The sequence below is a fragment of the Agelaius tricolor genome, unplaced genomic scaffold (genome assembly GCF_023055355.1).
Source record: "Agelaius tricolor isolate 1412-34295 unplaced genomic scaffold, bAgeTri1.0.p SCAF_3, whole genome shotgun sequence".
NCBI lineage: Eukaryota > Metazoa > Chordata > Aves > Passeriformes > Icteridae > Agelaius > Agelaius tricolor.
Genome location: NW_027269263.1, coordinates 49,638,611 through 49,657,435, shown reverse-complemented (window position 1 = coordinate 49,657,435; position 18,825 = coordinate 49,638,611). Strand labels below are relative to the sequence as shown.

The window sequence follows — 18,825 nt, the reverse complement described above, 5'->3', positions numbered from 1 at the left end:
AAGACTTAGTTCAAAACTTCTCACCAGCTCCACATCATCTAAAAGACAATGAATAAATAAAGATTCTGCTTCAAAATCTGCTGGTTATGTTGAAAACAATGGCCAGAGAATGAAAGCTAAACTCTAACCCCCTTCCCTAATAGTATATTTTATGCCTAGAATTTACATGAAATGCATCAAAAATATTTTCATCCTTACCTTTGTTATATGCAAATGCATCCTGTACATTTCACATTGTATTTGGTTTCACTGTGAATTTCCATATTCCCTGTATACAAGCTAATTATGGATTGTATGAAGAATTATGTATTGTTCTAAAAATATTTTTCATTTTCATTGACTCTTATCTATATAAGAAAAAAAGAAAGTTATTATGAATTTCAATTACTGTTCATATTTTACAGAGGAATATTCTATTTTTCAAAGTCAGGCAACATCATATGCTTGTTCTTTTTACACACAACGAAACTCAAATTGGATCCAAGTTCCAGTTTAACCTCTTGTATGAACAACTGCAGCACTGTACTGTGAAGTGAGCTGTACTGGAATCTTTCCTATCCTGATCCAAATTTCTCTTATTCAATGGCTGGCTACTGGCTGAAAGGACTCCACCCTGCAAGCACGCTCCTGAAGGCACCTACTGCTCGGTCAGATGGAACTACCTGATCTGTGCTGGCAGCTTTTATCAGTCCCAGAGAGCCTTGCACATGTCTGGCTGACTGGTCAAAGTTTGGGTGTGGTTGTTTGCCCTTGTTACTAATTAGTTACATTGTAAACTACTAATTAGTTACCTTGTAAACTAGCAGCAATAGACAGATTAGGGTCTTCCACCCACAACGAGGTTAAAGGTCAGCTAAATTACTAAGATTGACACTTTCATGCAACAGTGACCATTTAAGGTCTTCCTTAAGTTAAGAACACAACATTCACACAAAGTTATGGCACACAAAAGCTATGAAAATGTGTTTAAGATAGAATAAGATTTCAGTTGCTGTTTGGCCATCTTCCAAAAATATGCACTTCCACCTCCCAAAAAATACAGCAAAAGAGAACTTGACCTTAGTTGGAATTTCTAAAATTGGGGAGGGGGAAGGCAGAAAGGCACATTTTGTATAACCCATGTCATGGTCTTTTATGATAAAATGAGTGGCTGAAACCAGGGAGTGTCTGACACACTGGAGGTCAGGGTTGCTCTGTGAGGACACCTTGAACAAGCTGGAGAATGAACTGACAGGACAAAGCTTTGCACCGAGGGTAAAACCACTCAAGCATTGGTATAGGCTGAGGACTGACTAATGAGACAGCAGCTCTGCAAAAAGAACCTGTGGGTCCCAGTTAAACAGTGAAATGAGGATCAATACTGCAATGTCGGGGTTGCACTAACTAACCACTATACTGAGCCACATCAACATCACAGTGGGTGAAGGGAGATGATTATTCTCTACTTGCCATTCCTGAAGCCACATCTGCAACACTGTGTCCAGTTTGGGCTCCTAAGTAGGAAAGGAATACTTAGAAGATTAAAAGCATCCAGAAAAAGGTAGTTCAAGGGGTTGGAGCATGTCACAGAGGGAGAGGCTAAAGGAATTTATCTTCATCTTGAAGAGAACATTGAGAGGACATAATCCCAATGCCTCACTAAATGGGGGGTTATTAAGAAGGAGGAACTTCTCACTTTTTTGAAGATAAATAGGAAAAGGACAAGAAAGAATGGCCATTGGCATTGTCTGGATGCCAGTTGCCCTCCAAAGCTGCTCTATCCCTTCCCTCCTCAACTGCACAGGGGAGGGAAAAATAATGAAATCTCATGAGTTGAGGTAAGGATGGGGAGTGATCTGTCAGTGTCATGGGCAAAACAGACCCAGCTTGGAGAAATCAATTGAACACAATCAAAATCAGAGTAGGATAATGAGAAGTAAAATGGATTTTAAAAACACATTTTCCCCACTTCTCCCCCCTTCCAGGGATTAACTTTATTCCCAAATCTTTACCTCCTCCCCAGCAGTGGTGCACAGGGACAGGTGGTTAATATTGTTATGGTCAGTTCATCACATTATTTCTGCTGCTGCTTCCTTCTCAGGGAGAGGTGTCCTTCCCACAGGCTGCAGTTCTTCATGAACTGCTTTAGCGTGGGTCCTTTTTCAACAGAGAGGAAATCCTTCAGGAACAAACTGTTCCAGCATGGGTCCTCCATAGGATCACAAGTCCTGCTGGCAAACCTGCTGTAGCATGGGCTCCCTTCTCCACAGGCCACAGGTCCTGCCAGGAACCTGACAGGGTGAGCTTCCCACAAGGTCACAGCCTCCTGTGGGCATCCAGCTGCTCTGCTCTGGGCTCCTCCAGGGGCTGCAGGTGGATCTCTGCTCCCCCTGCTCCTCCCTGGGCTGCAGGGGCACGGCTGCCTCCCCATGGCCTGCACCAGGGGCTGAAGGGGAATCCCAGCTCTGGTGCCTGGATCCAGCACCTCCTCCCTCCCCATCTTCCTCCATTGACCTTGGTGTCTGCAGGGCTGTTTCACTCACTTATTCTCACTCTGCTCTTCTCTGGCCACAATTACTTCTGTGCAGTGACTTTTTTCCTTAAACATGTTATCACAGAGGCTTTACTATCATCATTGACTAACTCAGCCTTGACCAGTGGTGGGTCCATCTTGGAGCTGGCTGGCATTAGCTCTGCCACATGAGGGAAGCTTCCAGAAGCTTCTCAGACAAGCCACTCTTACAGGCCAGTCACTAGCAAAATCTTGCCATGCAAGCATAATATAGACTATAGGCTGCAAAAGGAGAATCTTTCATTGGATTAGAAGGAGAAAAAAAATCCCAAGAGTGGCTAAACCCAGAAACCCAAATACGGCCAAAAGATTCCAGATTTCCATTTCCATTATTTCAATATTCGTAGTGCAGTGTCATCAGTGAAAATGTAAGATCCTCTTTGAGCCTGACTCCCACGTCTCCTGGGAGGTGGGGAATGTTAATTCTCTAAGTTCAATACTTCTCAGGCAAGTACAACAGTCAGTAGGCTGTTGTGCAGAACTAGAGCTGACAGCTGTGTTCATTGCACTTTGTTACTCATGAGCTTTACAGTTTTATCCAAGTGCTCTTTACATAGGTTGAACACAGCTGGCAGAGATTATGCCTCTCTGCTGTGTTTTAGACACTGTGTGTCTAAAACACAGCAGAGCTCAGAATGTAGCTAAACTCGAGGTGAGAGCACCTCTGGACATACACAACAACCTGTGTTGGGTTGTCTGACACAAAGGTTTCAATTGAGTTCTGCTCTACCTCAGAGTTAAGATGCTATTTGGCACTCAGCTGTTTGAACTGTTCTCTGACATTTAAGGGGTTTCCAGTTTTTAACCAAAATCCAAATGCAACTGATGGAGTTTGAATTTGGTCTCATGTTGCTTTGGAAAAAGAAGACTTATTGATTAAACCAATGCCCATATTTTAAAAGAAGACATTGTTGTGCACAAGTTGATGGGCACAGATGGTAAGGTTTCTCCATGTCTGATTTGAGAAAGTGTGAGACATCTTATTGTCACACAGACAGTAATGTGACTGGAACTTTGTCTCAAACCATCAGTCCTATCTCCATTAAGTAATGCTATTACAAGCCAAAGCTTCACAGATTGTTTTTGTGTTAGTACCATCACCATTTTTTCCTGCTATGGTGTGCTTATTCCTGACATTATGTTACAGATTTTTCTTCAACGGCAGAAGTTGTTCTGTAAGTGTATGAAGACTTAATCTTACCTTTCCTTTGGCAAAAGCCAAGTATCACCTGTTCAACAACCCGAGGTGCCTACAGAAGCGCACTAAGACAGCACAGGACTAAACAGGACTCTGTAGAAACCTGTCTGGAGACCCTGGCTGCCCTGCCACTCACTGCACTGCACCGACTTCCTGCAGCCGATATTTGGGATAGACATCACACAATTCTCTTTCAAAACACGAGTTTTTCCTCCAAGTGTTCAAAACATTAACCTACGCTTTTCTTCGGTAGGTCTACTAGTGGTTTGGTTCATATTTTTTTACACTGTAAAGGCGCAGACCAGGCTGCGAGGGGGCAGAAGTGCCAGCTCCAGAGATGTTGGCTGCTCCCACGTGCGTCCCGGCACCGGTGCCCCAGGGCAGCGCTGCGCAGCACGGGCGGTCAGCGCGGGCCTTTCTCCCCACCGGGACAAAGACGGCGCGGGTTCCCGCCGCGCACTCGGCCCGAAGGGTCGGTCCCGTGGCCGGCGCTGCGCCTCAGCCCGCCCGGGGCTCCTCGCGCGCCCCGCCACAGCCCCGCGGGCCGGGCCGCCCCCGCCGCCCGGCACCTGTGCGGCCAGGCCGGGGAGCGGCGCCTGCGCACTGCGCGGGCTCTCGCCGCCAGGACCGCAGTCACTTCCTGCCCCCGTGCCCATCCGGCTCCGGGGTCAGCGGCCGCCGCTCTGGCGGGACAGGGGCGAATAAAGTTTAATTCGGGGAGGGAGAAGCCGCCCGTTCTTTCCAGGTAGGGCGCGCCCGCGGCGCCCGCCCGTCGCGCCCGCCCCGTCCCGGCGTCGGTGCCCGCTGTCACCTGCGGCCGCGCGCCCCTCCCGCCCGGCCGCGCGTGGCGGGCGCGCCCCGCTCCGGCTCCGGCAGCGCCGCGGAGCGCTCGGCCCGGCGGCGGGAGCGCTGCTGGCCCGGGTGCCGGGAGCGCGGCTCTCCCCACGGGACCCCAGGGACGCCGTCCCACCGGCGGGGCTGCGGGACGAGGCTGCGCGGTGGGGATGGAACGCGGCCGGGCCGCCGCGGAGGGGGCGCGGGGCCGTGCGGCCGGGCCGGGCTGGGCGGGCAGGGCGGCGGCCTGGGGCTCTGCCCGGCGGCCGAGGCGCAGGTGGCGGCGGGGCGGGAGCGGGGCCGTGCTCGCCGCCGCCGTTGCAGAGGGCGTCGTGAGACCTGCCGAAAACAATGGGACTTTCTCCTGCGCCAGGGGTGCCGCTGCTCCGGCCTGCCCGGCCGTAGGAAGTGGGTGTGCGGGGATGGCGCGCTCCTGAGCCCCTTGTGCTTCGGCGGTGACTGCTATTTGCTTATTTTAGCAGAAACGAGCTACTGGATGTAGAAGGAAAGTAGGTCTTGCGCACGGAAAATGCCTCTAAGGGACAAGTGTTGTCAGACTGACCACCATCACCATGGATGCTGTGAACCAGGTATAGTGGTGTGTGATGCTTCGGCTGTTTTGCATGTCTCCTTCATTGAAAGGTTGCAGAAACTGTTGTGAGAATGCGAATGTATATCATGAGTGTCAGCTCTAGGTATAAAAAGTCTCTGAATTTTGTTTGGAAATGCGGGGGTTTTTTTGTATCCATGAACTGTCACCTTAAAATCATTTCAGGAAGAGAATATTTTAGTTCCTGCATGTGGGATAATCCTCAGGCCACCACATGGGTGTTGTATGAAGTGAGCAGAGGAAGGCAAGAGCATGTGTAAAACAACTCATCATTTTGTTTCCAAAAAGTGCAGTGTTCTCAGTTTTTTTTTTTGTAAAATGGTGTTTCTAGCAATCATTTGCATTTGTTGTTTATATTTTTACTCTCTCTTCTCTGGTAAACTCTGGTGAAATTGAAAATCTTAGTCTCAGAGGTGAAAAACCCTACCTAAAACAGCTCTTCACATTCCATGCTTGAGTGATGTGAAAGATGCTATCAGTGGAAACTAATGAATATTCTGAAGGTTCAGCCAACCTGTTAGATGCTTTTGAAATTATTCTGCTTATTGTTATAATTAGTATTTTTAAATGCTATTTTGTTTCTTTTTGCCTTGTTGTGGCATTTATTTAGATGCTTTCACTTACATATTTGAAAGAAAGGTGCAATTTGGATGCTTTCACTTCTGTTTTGAGAAGAGAGGCATCAGTTTGGGGAATTAACAGATGAAAATGTGAGCACAGTGACTTTGATTATGCCCCTTTGTAATGTAATTGAAATGTAATTTGAGAGTAGATATTGTTCAGTTAGTAGAAACATTTCTTTGTGTTGATGATGAAATGGTTTTGAGTTGTTCTAATGCTTTAAAAACATAAAAATATTTTTCTTGCCTGACAAATTAACAATGATATGTTAGGTCTTCTTTACCTGTGTTACTCCTGTTGCTGTCAGTTGGTGTTGTACATGCATATTAGAGGCTATATACAAACCAAAATGTTTTATTTTGAAGTGTAGGGATTAGGTTAGTAGAATACAATATGCCATTGTGTTAGAGATCCCCAAATGATTAGCTGATTTGTCATGGTTGTTATGTGTGTGTATTTATAACAGTATATTATGAGACCAGGATACTTGGGTGGAATGTTCATTGTGTTGTCCTTTTTTACAATGATTTGTTTTCTGATGTTCTATTCAGATAGAATTTATTTATAACCTTTTAGCTCAACATTCCAGTCATAATTTGTTTAGTCTTTTTGCACTTATTATCTCTAGTTTCATACTATGCCTCAACTTTATTAAAAATAACTTTATTAAAAATAACTTCCTTAGAGATCTCAGTGCTACATTTAGAAATGAAAACCTTACAATGGGGTTAAAATCAAACCAAATGGTTAAGGTGGGAGCCAGTTTATGAAATGCAAGGCTGGCTGTTTAGTCAATAAGAAATATAAAATAAGACCTAACTAATGATTTTGCAACACATGCTTCAAGAAGTGTTCTTATTCCTGTAAATCTGGGTTCCCTCTGGGCAAGGCTTAATTGCCATATCTATATACAGCAATGGAGTGCTATTAATTTTCACATGTGCAAATACTGCATATTGGAATTGCTAAAGGATCTGATTAATATATATTTTAGTTTTAATAGCTTTTGCAAAGAATATGCATCGGCGATGGAGAGAGACGGGGATTTGGTGATCAGAATCCGATTTTATTGTGGGATACAAACACTTCTATACTATTTCAGGGAGACTAGTAATGTGTACTACAATGATTAGGTTAAAATCACATACACAAACTTATGCATATATCAGCATCTCTTGCTTGCAGAGTTTGATGGGATTTTCTTTTCCTTGTAAACCTGTTTGATTTAATCTTCTTGCAATCTAGGTCTAATTTTCAAATTTCTGTTTGCTTTTGCCAAGCACTCTGTTAACAAATCTCTTATATTAACCAGGTCCAAAGTCCATCATCTGTCTTGTGTCCCCCAACATTCCAACAAGGATGATATGGAAAGAAACATCAGAAATAAAGTATTCCCTCAGCAGTTTATTTGAGCCTGAAGAGTTTATTGAATGTAGCTTTCATGGTTAAAAATATGTGCTAGGTTTTTTTGGTATATGCTATGTAGCTATGCTTTTGCATCTTTTTGATCATTGCTACCTTAAATTTGGCTTCAGTGTTTAGGTGCATACTGGCAACATTGAAGTCATGTAGTGTGCTGTGAAGTATTTGGTAATGCTGGTATAAACAATTTGGTAGTGCTCTTTTGTACATGCCATTTGGTTTTAACAATGGGAGTCAAGTAGATTGTTCTGGGGAATTCCTTTAATAACCTAATTTCTACGGAGTTAATTTGGTCTTATATATTTATGTTTCTATGGTTTTTTACATGTAGCTTTGAATACAGACAAAAAAAAGTGATTAAAATGACAGCAGATTGTCAGAAGGTATCATAGCTGGAAAATTCACTGTTGACTGTTTTTTAATTCAGTATAAGTGAAAATTTTAGAGTAAGGCTACTTTTACTGTAGTCCTGGCTGTTCTTTTTAGCTAGTTTACTGTATGTATGGAAGATTCCTAAATTACAAAAATTACCTGAGTGTTTTCTAATGGCTTATTATCCTTTTATATATTTCAGTGCATCTGTTGGAGCCTGGTGATCCTCCGTTATTACAGCAGCCTCTGCAAACATCAAAATCTGGTATTCAACAAATCATTGAGTGTTTTCGATCAGGTAGGAAACCATGCCTGACCCTTAAGAAGTTCATTACCTTGTTAAAAGAGTTATGTTTATTCAGTGTATTAAGATAACCAGCACCTGACTTTGTCCATATTTGCAAAATATTGGTAGATTTTTTGGAATTATGTATAACTTTTAATAAGGGTTTTCATAGAAAGTATTGAAGATACAGATCTTGCTGTATAGTTATCCTTCAGAAACCTTAAAAATTAAGTTTGTTGTTCTGCTTTGTGTCATTTCTGCTGCTATTATCAATGAGTTTATGATAAAACTCCTGAGGTGAAGAAAAAACTTAATCTTGAACATCTTAAATTGCTTCATCATATTACTTTTAAGGTGTTCCTTGATTGACTTTGGGAGTTGCAATACATAGCAATGAACAGCTAAGCATTTGGGGAGGCATGCCAGGGAAGATTGAAACCTTCAATGTTTGCAAGCTGTTTCTACACTTCTGATGTGGCAAACCAAACATTTTACTTTCACAACTTCTTTAGTGCTACTATCTATGCGTTTCTAGATTTTTTTTCCTGTAGATCTTTTAAGTATGTGAAATGTGTTGTGTATTAAAGCACTGCTGCTGTGCAATGAGATGCATGTCTGGTCTGAGTCTTGTAAATGGGCGCAGTATTTAAATTGTTCACTAGCGTTTCAATAACTTAATACAAAAACAGGATGTGTGATTATTCATTAGTAACCTTTTTTATTTTGCTTGAGGCCTCAGAGATGCATGACAGGCTTCTTTTGCTTGAAGCAGATTAATGGAATATCTACTGGTAATAGCACAAACTAGTTGCAGGTACTTTGTCTCTGAGTTACTTCCAGATCATCCTCGCTGGCAGGTGTTAAACTGATAGCTTACTTTGATATCATCAGTTGCCTGCATCAGGGAGCTTGGACAGAAGGCAAGAGGACTTAGACAAAGATTTTACTGGTTTTGAGCAAGCAACATTTCATTATGGAAAGAGAGTATTTGATTCTTGTGGTAAAGGAATAGAAATTTATGACAGAGTATTGCACATAACTGTTTAAATAATTTTATCAAAAGCTTCTGTCATTCAAAGCATTAAGAATAAAAAGTGAATTTGAATTTTTTTTCCTAAAAAAGAATGCTTGCCAAAGGCATAAATTTTGGAATTTCTGATAGAGATATTTATGACTGGTGTTCTCTACTGATTTATTGTGACTTTGATGTTATTCTAGCATCAACATTCACACATATTAACAGAATTTGACAAGGTATCACCTGCATTACCATCACAATATACATTTAGGTGTAACTACAAAATAGAGAAGACTGCAGTAAGTTAATTTTTTTTTTTGCTGTTTCAGGAAGTTTCTGAATGTCTGCAGTTTATTTCAAAAGGACCAATAATTTTTCTTTACTTTCTGTGAAAAGTTTCACAGATGCATAAGGAGGATTTGAAGCCAGAATGACTACCATGTCATATAGTATGATCTCCAATGTGTCATAAATCCTTTAATTTCATCCAGTAATTCTTAAATCCACTATTTTGTATTGGAAAAAAACCAATTCAGTCCTAAACAGGGACTGAATATAACAGGGGAGAGAATGAGGAACCTGTATGTCCCTTGACTGGGTAGTAATGGAGAATTTTTTTGAGAATGAGGCTTGTGGCTAGGGCATGCATGAACAGCATGGAATTTTATCTACATGGAGCATCTTCAGTTTTGTTCAGCTGGATTTTCTTTATGCGCAGAAATTCAAATGTTGGTGAGATCAGAGTAAACAATTGCTTTGGGGGGGAACTCTGTACAGTTTTTATTTATTACTATATCTAAATATAGTAGTATATATAGTAGTAAATATAGTTTGGTAGTCTGCTTGTAAAAATGCAGGTCAAATGAGGGTGAAGTTAGTAACACTCAAAGAAAGAGCAGTGGATATGGCTTGGGAAGGCATTGGAGTGGACAGAAACTCTGGTAGCCTCAGATGGTCAAGTTTGGATACCATTTTTAAGGAACTGTTGAAGAAGACACTGTGCTTTGCTGAAACTCAGATTTAGAAAGCTTTGTAGTACTCTTATTGCACCAAGAAATAAGTTTTCTTGGTAAGGCCTATTTGTATTGAAGAACTATAACCTATTATGGATTTTTTAATATTTGGAAGATTTTAATTTAGAAAATAGTTCTGTAGTGTGTTTGGTCTTTGAAAAGAATTCTTCAGAGAAGTGTGATGAGATGACAGAACACTTGACCTGGTAGTTCAGCTTGCAGAATGTCTTGCTGCTGCTCTTTCATAGATGTTTGATATTATTTATTGATGGTCTAGGTCATTATATTTTTCCTTGTTGGATTAGTTTTGTATAATTAAATTCTAAGAAAAGTCAAGATAAGTAAAATAGCTGAATTTGGTTAGTTAGTTCTTCTTTCTAATTTGGAGTGGGAAAGCATCATTTAGTAATCTGTTGCTATTTTAGGCCTTACATTCATAATTTTCATGAGATGAGAAATGAAGGACTAAGTCTGAAGAGTAAAAAACATGGCAGGAGCTGGAATATATCAACAATGCTAGATCTAACCATCTTTGTATACAATGAGTGATTGTCTGGAAAGCTGGCATATTTTATCACACCATGTTTTAATAGAGATCTTTCAGGTTAAGTTGTATGTATTTTCCTTTCTTCAGGCTGAAAATGTGCCTACATTTCTACTATCTCACCTAAGTGTCATCATGTTGGACTTGGGTTAGATATCTAAGGGTAGTAACATTTTTTGACCTGTTAGTTATTCTCTTTGGTCTATTCAATCCTTTAGTTTTTTGCCTTACCAGGTGCCATTTCTATGTGAAATAGCTGTATGTGTCTTGTTTTCTTAGCACTGTAGGATAACCCTAAAGAAAAAATACTACAGGCTTCTTTAAATGCTCTAGGTGCTTATTCTTTCCTATTGGGCACTTGTATTGCAACAACCGAATACCGTAGTAAGAACTCGTAATGTTAGATGTTAGTTTTTGTTGTAAGTCATTGCACTTTCTTTGTAAACTGTAATGTGTGTAATCCTTGAGGGATTTTTTTCATCCCAGTCTTGTCTTCATAGTGAAATTTGGAGCATGTATCATAAACTTTCAGTACAAATGAAGTAGCACTAACAAAAGATAAAATGCTGATATAATTATTCATGGTCTAAAATGTTTCCACTGTCATAGGATGATGTGAATTAAGAAATGAACAGAAAGCCTTCCATAAGTGTAATATTTATTTTATTACAGGAACGAAACAACTTAAACATATCTTGTTAAGGGATGTGGACACGATTTTTGAGTGTAAATTGTGCCGGAGTCTCTTCAGAGGATTACCAAATTTAATTACTCACAAAAAGTTTTATTGTCCTCCAAGTCTTCAGATGGATGATAGTAAGTCTTATTAATTTAAATGTTTAATAAAGCTCTGTCAAGTTGAAAATTTTATCTTTCATTTCCATTTACACAAACACCTGAAACAAAATGCAAAATAGTGAGGTGGATCTAAATTTCTGTAGTAATGTATGTAGATCACTTTTATGTTATTAAAGGAGCTACACTAATGACTTTATATGAATTAACAACCAAGAGCCATGCCAATATCATAATTAGATAGCTAGTTTATGCATCTAGTCTTTTAATTGTCACTCCTAACACTTTTTATTCCTTCTTCCCCTTTTTCTTTCCCATCTGTCCTTTACTGTGAACGATACCAAAAGCATGTCAAAGGACTGGGAAGCTAATCTCACAGAAGGCAGTGACTCTAACAGGGTGTTTCAGTTTTAGGCCATCATAGCTCTGATGGATTTTGGCTGCTCCTGTGAAGTGACCTGGGTCAATATCCTTAATATTCTCCTGTACTGAGAGAATACAGTGCTTGTGTCATGGATGCAGGCTTTTGGTTTTAGTCAGTATGAAACACAGACTAAAAGTTTACCCTTCTATTTAAGGATCTGTGCTTGAGTAATGCTCTTTTCCCCTGCTTCACTTTACCATATGCTGCTTTAACATATCCTATGTGATCATGCCTAGCCCAACATCTTTGTTATAGAAAATAAGCTTTATTATTAAAAGAAGTTACTTGAGTGATGAGGAAAAAGTTAAGAACTATATTTTTATGGAAAAAGAAATTTATTATAGTCTCATTCCAGTGATGACTTTTTGTTAATCTGAGTAAAGTTGATTAATTTGGAAATGTGTCAGCATTCAAAAGTGTTTGTAGAGGTAATTATCTTGATCTCCTCACTAGATCAATATAGGTGCAATGAGGATTTTTCTTTCCTGATTAATGCCTTACTGCCTCAATATTTCAAAAATTAGGAACAGAGATATACTTTGATGATTGTTTTTTCACATGGTATCAGCTGTAAGGAGAAGGTGAAAAAGCTGGTGCTGTCCCCTTCCTTAAATGAGCTAACTTGGCCAGTTAGAGAGTCACAGAGCTTCTCTGTGACAAGGGGTGACTTGTAGTTACAAAGCAAGGTTAGAAGTGCATGTGACTTTAGATGTAATAGTTTCTAAGCAAAGTAAGGTTACCCTGAGGAAAGACTTAATATCCAGCTCCTGGCATTCTAGCTTTCTTTTAACTTTCTGATTAACTTTCATATGTTAATATGAAATAGCAGCAAGTAACACAGAAATAAATAACTTCCACTGTTCACTATGAGGTGCAAATAAAAGGAATAATATTACACACTCTGAATAAAACTGTATAAATACTTGTGCTTTATATAAAATTGAGTGTAGTTATTGGACTAAGTGGGAGTTTTTTCAATAAGATAGTGAACAAGAGCTGGGAATCAAAGTTCAGCACACCATGGTGAAAAATCCATGCACTCAATATAGTCATGAAGTAGTCATAAAAGGTACTATAAAATAGGAAAGACTTTTTTACTCTTGGTGAAAGCTATATAGATAGGCTCATTTGAAACAGACTGTAAAAGCTGTTAAAAATTCAGTGTTAAAAATGGGTTTGGAGCTAGAAAACGCCTATTTTTTGTACTGGCACTTTCCATTTATTGCTGGGTGTGTGGAAGGAATAACTCTGACTGTGGGTTTTTAATTAGCTGTTACCAGGACTCACATCTTTAAAATTATCCACAATAATTTGAACTGTGTCATCTCAGTGCCTCACCTTTTTGCTGTAGGACCCCAGCTTCCTAGTTGTGCCATTGAGGATGCTCCGAGTGTCACACTGGGAACTAGAGCACTGAACTAATTTGGCATTTAAAGGGAGAATTTTACTGAGACCTGTAAAATATGATCTGCTTATATCTTCATGCAATGCTCAGGTTACACAGATGTTTCATTCTTTGGTAAGGATTCACAGAGGTTCAGAATTCACAGAGAAGGGCTTATTTCCAGAATTAGGTTCCTTTATTGTAAGTGCCTGTATCCCACAGTAGGAAAATCGGTTTTTAATGATACTTCAGGCTTAGTTGCGCACCTGCAGAACAAGCTCAGTCGAATGATGTTATTCTTGCAATTGATACAGTTTTTTAAAGACTAGCTTAATTCCAGTCATACAGATATTTAGTTCAGGTGGCTTTCACATCAGCACACCAGGAGGGTTATTTCCGATGCTGGCTTTTAATAAAAAGGCAACTTGCAATGATTACTCGAAGCCTTTGAGTGTTCAGAGAGTACAAAAGAGGATTTGTGGAAATTTGTAGATTTAATTCACGTAGTGGTTAAAAGCTACTTTGAAATTGAAATAATTGGAAATAACCAAATCATTAAAAAATACCTTTTCCTCTTTTCACAGACCTCCCACATACAAAAGATAAGCAGAGTCAAGCCATAAATGACCTTCTTGAAGCAATCTATCCAAGGGTAGATAAGCAAGAATATATAATTACATTGGAACCTATAGAAACTAATCAAAATGCTGTATTTCAATATGTGTCAAGGACTGATAGCCCAGATGAGAGCACAGAAAGCAGCCATACCCCCGATCAAGCTCCAGTACAGATCCAGGAACCCAGCACTGAGCAACCCAAGACTGTTTCAGCTCCAGCCCCAGTCCCAGCTGGGGATACTCTAGAATTACCTCCTGCTGATCCTGTTACAAACAAGGTGATATCTACTCCTGAAGAACAGCCACCAGCAGTAAATCCTGACTTGGACTCTCTGGATAATTCTGATTATGGCCACCAATTGATTTGTTGCCTCTGTAGGAAGGAATTTCATTCAAGACGCAGTGTACGCCGGCACATTCGAAAAGTACACAAAAAAAAGATGGAAGAACTAAAGAAGTATATAGAAACAAAAAAGAAACCAAACCAGTGCTCTGCAAGAGGACGAAATAAGAATGTTCTTGTCGCGTTAGGTAGAAGTTGTCCTGTGTGTTATAAATCATTTGCCACAAAAGCCAATGTAAGGAGGCATTTTGATGAAGTTCATAGAGGATTAAGAAGGGATTCCATTACTCCTGATATAGCTACAAAGCCTGGGCAACCTTTGTTCTTGGATACAGTTTCTGCTAAAAAATCTCTTAAGACCAGAAAACAAAAGTCGTCTTCAAAGGCTGAATACAATTTAAGTGCATGCAAATGCCTTCTGTGCAAGAGGAAATATAGTTCACAGATAATGCTGAAAAGGCATATGCAAATTGTTCACAAGATAACTCTTTCTGGAAAGAACTTTAAAAGAGAGAAAGGACCCAACAATGCTACCAATGGCACAGAAATACAAGTTGAACCAGCAGATTCTGTAGAACCTTCACCCCCTTCCATTGTGCTTTCTCCACAGAATGAATTAAAGGGAACAAATCATTCAAATGAGAAAAAGAACACACCGTCAGCACAGAAAAATAAGATTAAACAGGACCCTGAAAACCCTAAATCAACCTCTAAATCAACCACTAAATCAACCTGCAAATCAACCACTAAATCAACCCCTAAATCAACCAATGCATCTGCTGCAGGTGGCCAGCAAAAAGCCAGGAAGCCAAAACTTTCAGCTGGCTTTGACTTCAAGCAGCTTTACTGTAAACTCTGTAAGCGCCAATTTACGTCTAAACAGAATTTAACAAAGCACATTGAATTACACACAGATGGAAATAATATTTATGTTAAATACTACAGGTGTCCACTGTGCTCTTATGAAACGCGTCGCAAGCGTGATGTGATCCGACACATAACCGTGGTTCACAAAAAGTCGCCACGCTACCTTGGGAAAATAACAGCTAGTTTAGAAATAAGAGCAATAAAGAAGCCAATTGATCTTGTTCTAAATAAGGTGACAAAAAGAGGCTCTCAGAAGGATGAAACAAAACAGATCGGTTCAAAACAGGATGTCACCTCTAATTCTCCCAACAAAAAGTATGAAGGAGCTGATGTTGGCATTGAAGTAAAAGTAACAAAAAACTTTTCTCTGCACCGATGTAATAAATGTGGGAAAGCATTTGCCAGAAAAGCTTTTCTAGAACATCATAAGAAAACCCACAAAGCAAACGTATCTCATTCACCTGAAGAAAGTAAAACCAAAGGCAGAAGTACAAGATCTAAAGCTGTTGTCTGGTGAGGAAAAAGAAAAAGTGTTTTGTCTTTTAAAAAAAAAACTAAACAAACCAACTATACCACTGCATTTCTTTTGCTGTTGTTGATTTATTGCTGAAAACAGATTTTCCCATATATTTTATGGTTTAGTGGTTTAAATGCAAAAGTAGATGTCAAATTTATTTCTTTTTTAGCATTTTGGAAAAGAGTTAAAATTAAATTTGTCATTGTAGAAAGATGGAATGTAGATTAAAGTGTACTAAGTCAACTCTTTAAACTGTCTTAAGGCATCTGCTGTAATAAAGCTAATATAAGTACATTTTTAAAATAGTATTTTTTTTTAAATTAACTGTAATTTTGTATGGTTTGAATAACTTAACTCATTTAATTAACTTTGCTGTGACCACTTGAAGAAGTACTAAAAGTACTAAAGTAAAAGCTGATAACAAAAAATTTCTATGAACTTACTGGAATTAGCATTTGTGAATTTAAATTTTTATTTTAATGTGTATTGCCAACACACTGTCAACAAAAGTGCATAGAGAAGGTTTTTAAATGTAATTTGGTTGCTTAGTTGCTTTGATTTAAAATCATTATGGGTTAGGTGTCTGCAAAGACCTTTGAAGTCATTAAATTTAGAATTCCATTCTTTTAATGCTTATTTATATAAGCCCAGGTTTGGAGACTTCTGGTCATTTAGTTTTTTAAATTGTTCAAATCTTATCAAAGTTTTTGCTTTAAGCATTGGTATGCATTGAAGTCTGCCCTAAAATTTTCTAAACTTTTGCTTATGTGGTGCTCTCAGAATTTTTTACACTTGGAGGGGTTACATTTGTAGCTACTCAGTTTTCCATATGCCTGGCCATGGCCTATTTTTAGAGGACCTTTTAAAAAAGAAAATATTTGTGTGCTGTCACTTTGTGTTTCAAACTGACCAACTGATGGCTGAAGGTTGGGGATTGTACAAAAGTATGATGAAGAGAGACTAGTGATAATTTTAGGAGTTTTTAACATCCTTATGCAGAATCATCTTTCTAGCATATTTGGCAAAAAGAAAGCAAAGTATATGTGCCTTGTTCTATGTTTCAACTCTGAAACGCTATTTTCTGGGAGGTGATTTGATTTGAGTTCAGCTTTCACAGTGAATAACCACCTAGTTATATTAAATTGTGATGTGGTGCTTTCATGACTTCCTAATAAATCCTGACCAAATTAGGCAGAACTTCAAAAATGAACTGAGTTGAACCCTGAATTATGCTGAGTTCTAGAGGGGGAGTGACTTCTGCATTTTGAATAAGAATTGAAAATTTAACCTTGTAAATTATTTATGTTGTGTAGTTTAAAAGAGAATTATATGGGTGAATTCAAAGTATTAATTTATTCCCATTTCTCTTCAGATAGGTTCAAGTGATGTTCGGAAAGTTTGAAGTTCATTTGAATGAAAAAGACTTTAGTTTGTTGGTGGAACTGCTAATTCTTGATAATGGTACTATAAGGAGGAAATACTTTCATAAGCTGGTTTTTTTTCCTTACAATATTAATAATCATTCTGACTGCTTGTGGGACAGTACCACTTCCCAAAACACTGAAGTAGTTGAAGTGAAATGCACGTGGTTCTAAATTAGCAGTTATCTCTATGTAGTTGTAGTTTGACCCAGTATAGAACAAACTTCCTGAAATTGAAAAAGAGTATACCAGAGACAAGTTAATGAGCAGCAGCTTTGGAAGAAGGTGGATTTTCCTCATTTAGGAAATCTTCAGAAAACTCATCATGCATACTGGCCCTCCCTGGCAGTGCTAATTGATGGACAGCTCAAACTTTGATGTGATATCCTACTTTGGTAAACGTTGTATTATATACTGTTTTAAATTTATTACAAATGAATGTATAAGAGCAAACAATGTAGTGTTTATCGGCTGAATTCTGCTAATTTTAGTGTTTGCCATAAATTCAGTTTGTTCATGCTAATTTCCCAGTTCAAGGACATTCTGAATTTCACTGTGCTGAAGTTGCTTCAAAGACCTCCATTTTGTTTCCATATGTGGTTCACAGGAAAACTTTGTAAACATCTAGAAAGTTTACAAGAATATCCACATTCCTCTATTCTTTAATTTTTAAAAAAATTATACACAAGCACTTTAATGATAGTTGCAGTTTATTTTTTCAGTTTATTTTTGAAAGATCAACACACTAATGTTAATATGAAGGTAGTGAATATTTGCTGATGTATTATAGACAATCTGTGCACAACCACTTATAATGTTAGCTTATTTCATTAAATATTAATAAAAAGGGAGGATAGTTTGGGAGAAACTCAAAATATATTTTCTCTCAAAATCATAAATGACCACTATGGGTAACACTTGACTTTGTGTAATTGGAAAATGTTTAGATACCCTTTTTTTAACCTTTTAATCAAGATTGTAGTGAAACAGTTGCATGCCTACCATTATGAAGTTCTTGGCAGGTTTCATGCAATCATGGGTTTTGTTTTGGGTTTTTTGTTTGTTTGTTTTTTGTTTGTTTATTTTTATTTTTTACCTTTTAGAAAATATTTTGTTTAGTGATTTGTGTCAAATTGCTACAATTTGAAAGGTATTGTACATCAGATGAAATACCATGTTTTTTATATCGGTTCACTCCCTTACTTAGGGAGGTGCCTCGTGTTCATATATACTTTTTTGTATAAAATATATCTAAATGTTGATCACAAGATCAGGAGTAAAAATACTTTTATGGATAGAGAACTATTTGGCCCTGTTAGTGCATTGCACTAAAAATACTGTGAATGGGAACTAAGATTGTAGCTTTGCTCAAAATGTTCTATATTGAATGTACATGCTTTTGTTTGGATAAATGTGTACTGTATTTGATGGAAAATAAAGCAGACTGGAAATGATTTTTAAGTGGGCATAAACAAAAAGATGTTGTGTTTGTAAACTTGGGATATCTGTCACTCCACAGTTGGAAATTACATTGTTTGCATTTTGTAAAGTTTTATTTGTTGATCATTGAAGCTAGTTCTTTGTAATATTCTGTTGTAATAAATGGGGTTTTTTTAATTAAAAATTTGGCACTTGTGGAGTGAACACTTCACACTTGCTGGTCAACCCTTGCTGTATTTTTGGCAAACAAAAATTCCTTGTAAAGGAATCTCTTCTTTAACTGAGGAACTTTTGTTGTTACCCTTTTAGAACAAACTACTGAAGAAAACAGGCTATGATAATACTGGCATTTTTGTTTTGATGCTTTCCTGCTGTTTCAGTCTAAGGCAACTTGGATGTACCTGGTCTGTGTTCTCAGCACGAGCCTTTCCGTGCTAGCTGATTCAGCTCTCTTGGCTGAGCTGGATTTGCTCTTCCGCATTACTTATATGCTTTGAGCCTGACAGTCATTTCCTTTATTAAGGGCAAAACAGTCTCCTTTGATGATC

At 38.7% G+C, this 18,825-nt stretch overlaps 1 protein-coding gene across 5 annotated transcripts; it reads left to right on the top strand.

The window, feature by feature from the left end:
* Positions 1–4,353: 4,353 nt before the first annotated feature.
* Positions 4,354–18,461, top strand: ZNF800 (zinc finger protein 800). 5 transcript variants are annotated; one of them, XM_071423791.1, is made up of 6 exons: positions 4,356–4,494; positions 5,063–5,173; positions 7,811–7,906; positions 11,142–11,285; positions 13,657–15,412; positions 16,789–18,461. In XM_071423791.1, coding segments are annotated over exons 2-6 (2,058 nt in total). In that variant the 5' UTR covers positions 4,356–4,494; positions 5,063–5,112; the 3' UTR covers positions 16,790–18,461. The 5 variants fall into 5 exon arrangements, with proteins under 5 accessions (XP_071279889.1, XP_071279892.1, XP_071279888.1 ...); XM_071423788.1 differs by having other exon boundaries at positions 4,354–4,494; positions 5,066–5,173; positions 13,657–18,461; XM_071423787.1 differs by having other exon boundaries at positions 13,657–18,461.
* Positions 18,462–18,825: the final 364 nt, after the last annotated feature.

Bases quoted from the DNA above. Each gene is read 5' to 3' on its own strand.
- ZNF800 (XM_071423788.1), top strand. From the start codon at position 5,113: ATGCCTCTAAGGGACAAGTGTTGTCAGACTGACCACCATCACCATGGA. The intron at 5,174-7,810 runs GTATAGTGGTGT...TATATATTTCAG, and splicing joins CCATGGATGCTGTGAACCAG to TGCATCTGTTGGAGCCTGGT. The intron at 7,907-11,141 runs GTAGGAAACCAT...ATTTTATTACAG, and splicing joins CATTGAGTGTTTTCGATCAG to GAACGAAACAACTTAAACAT.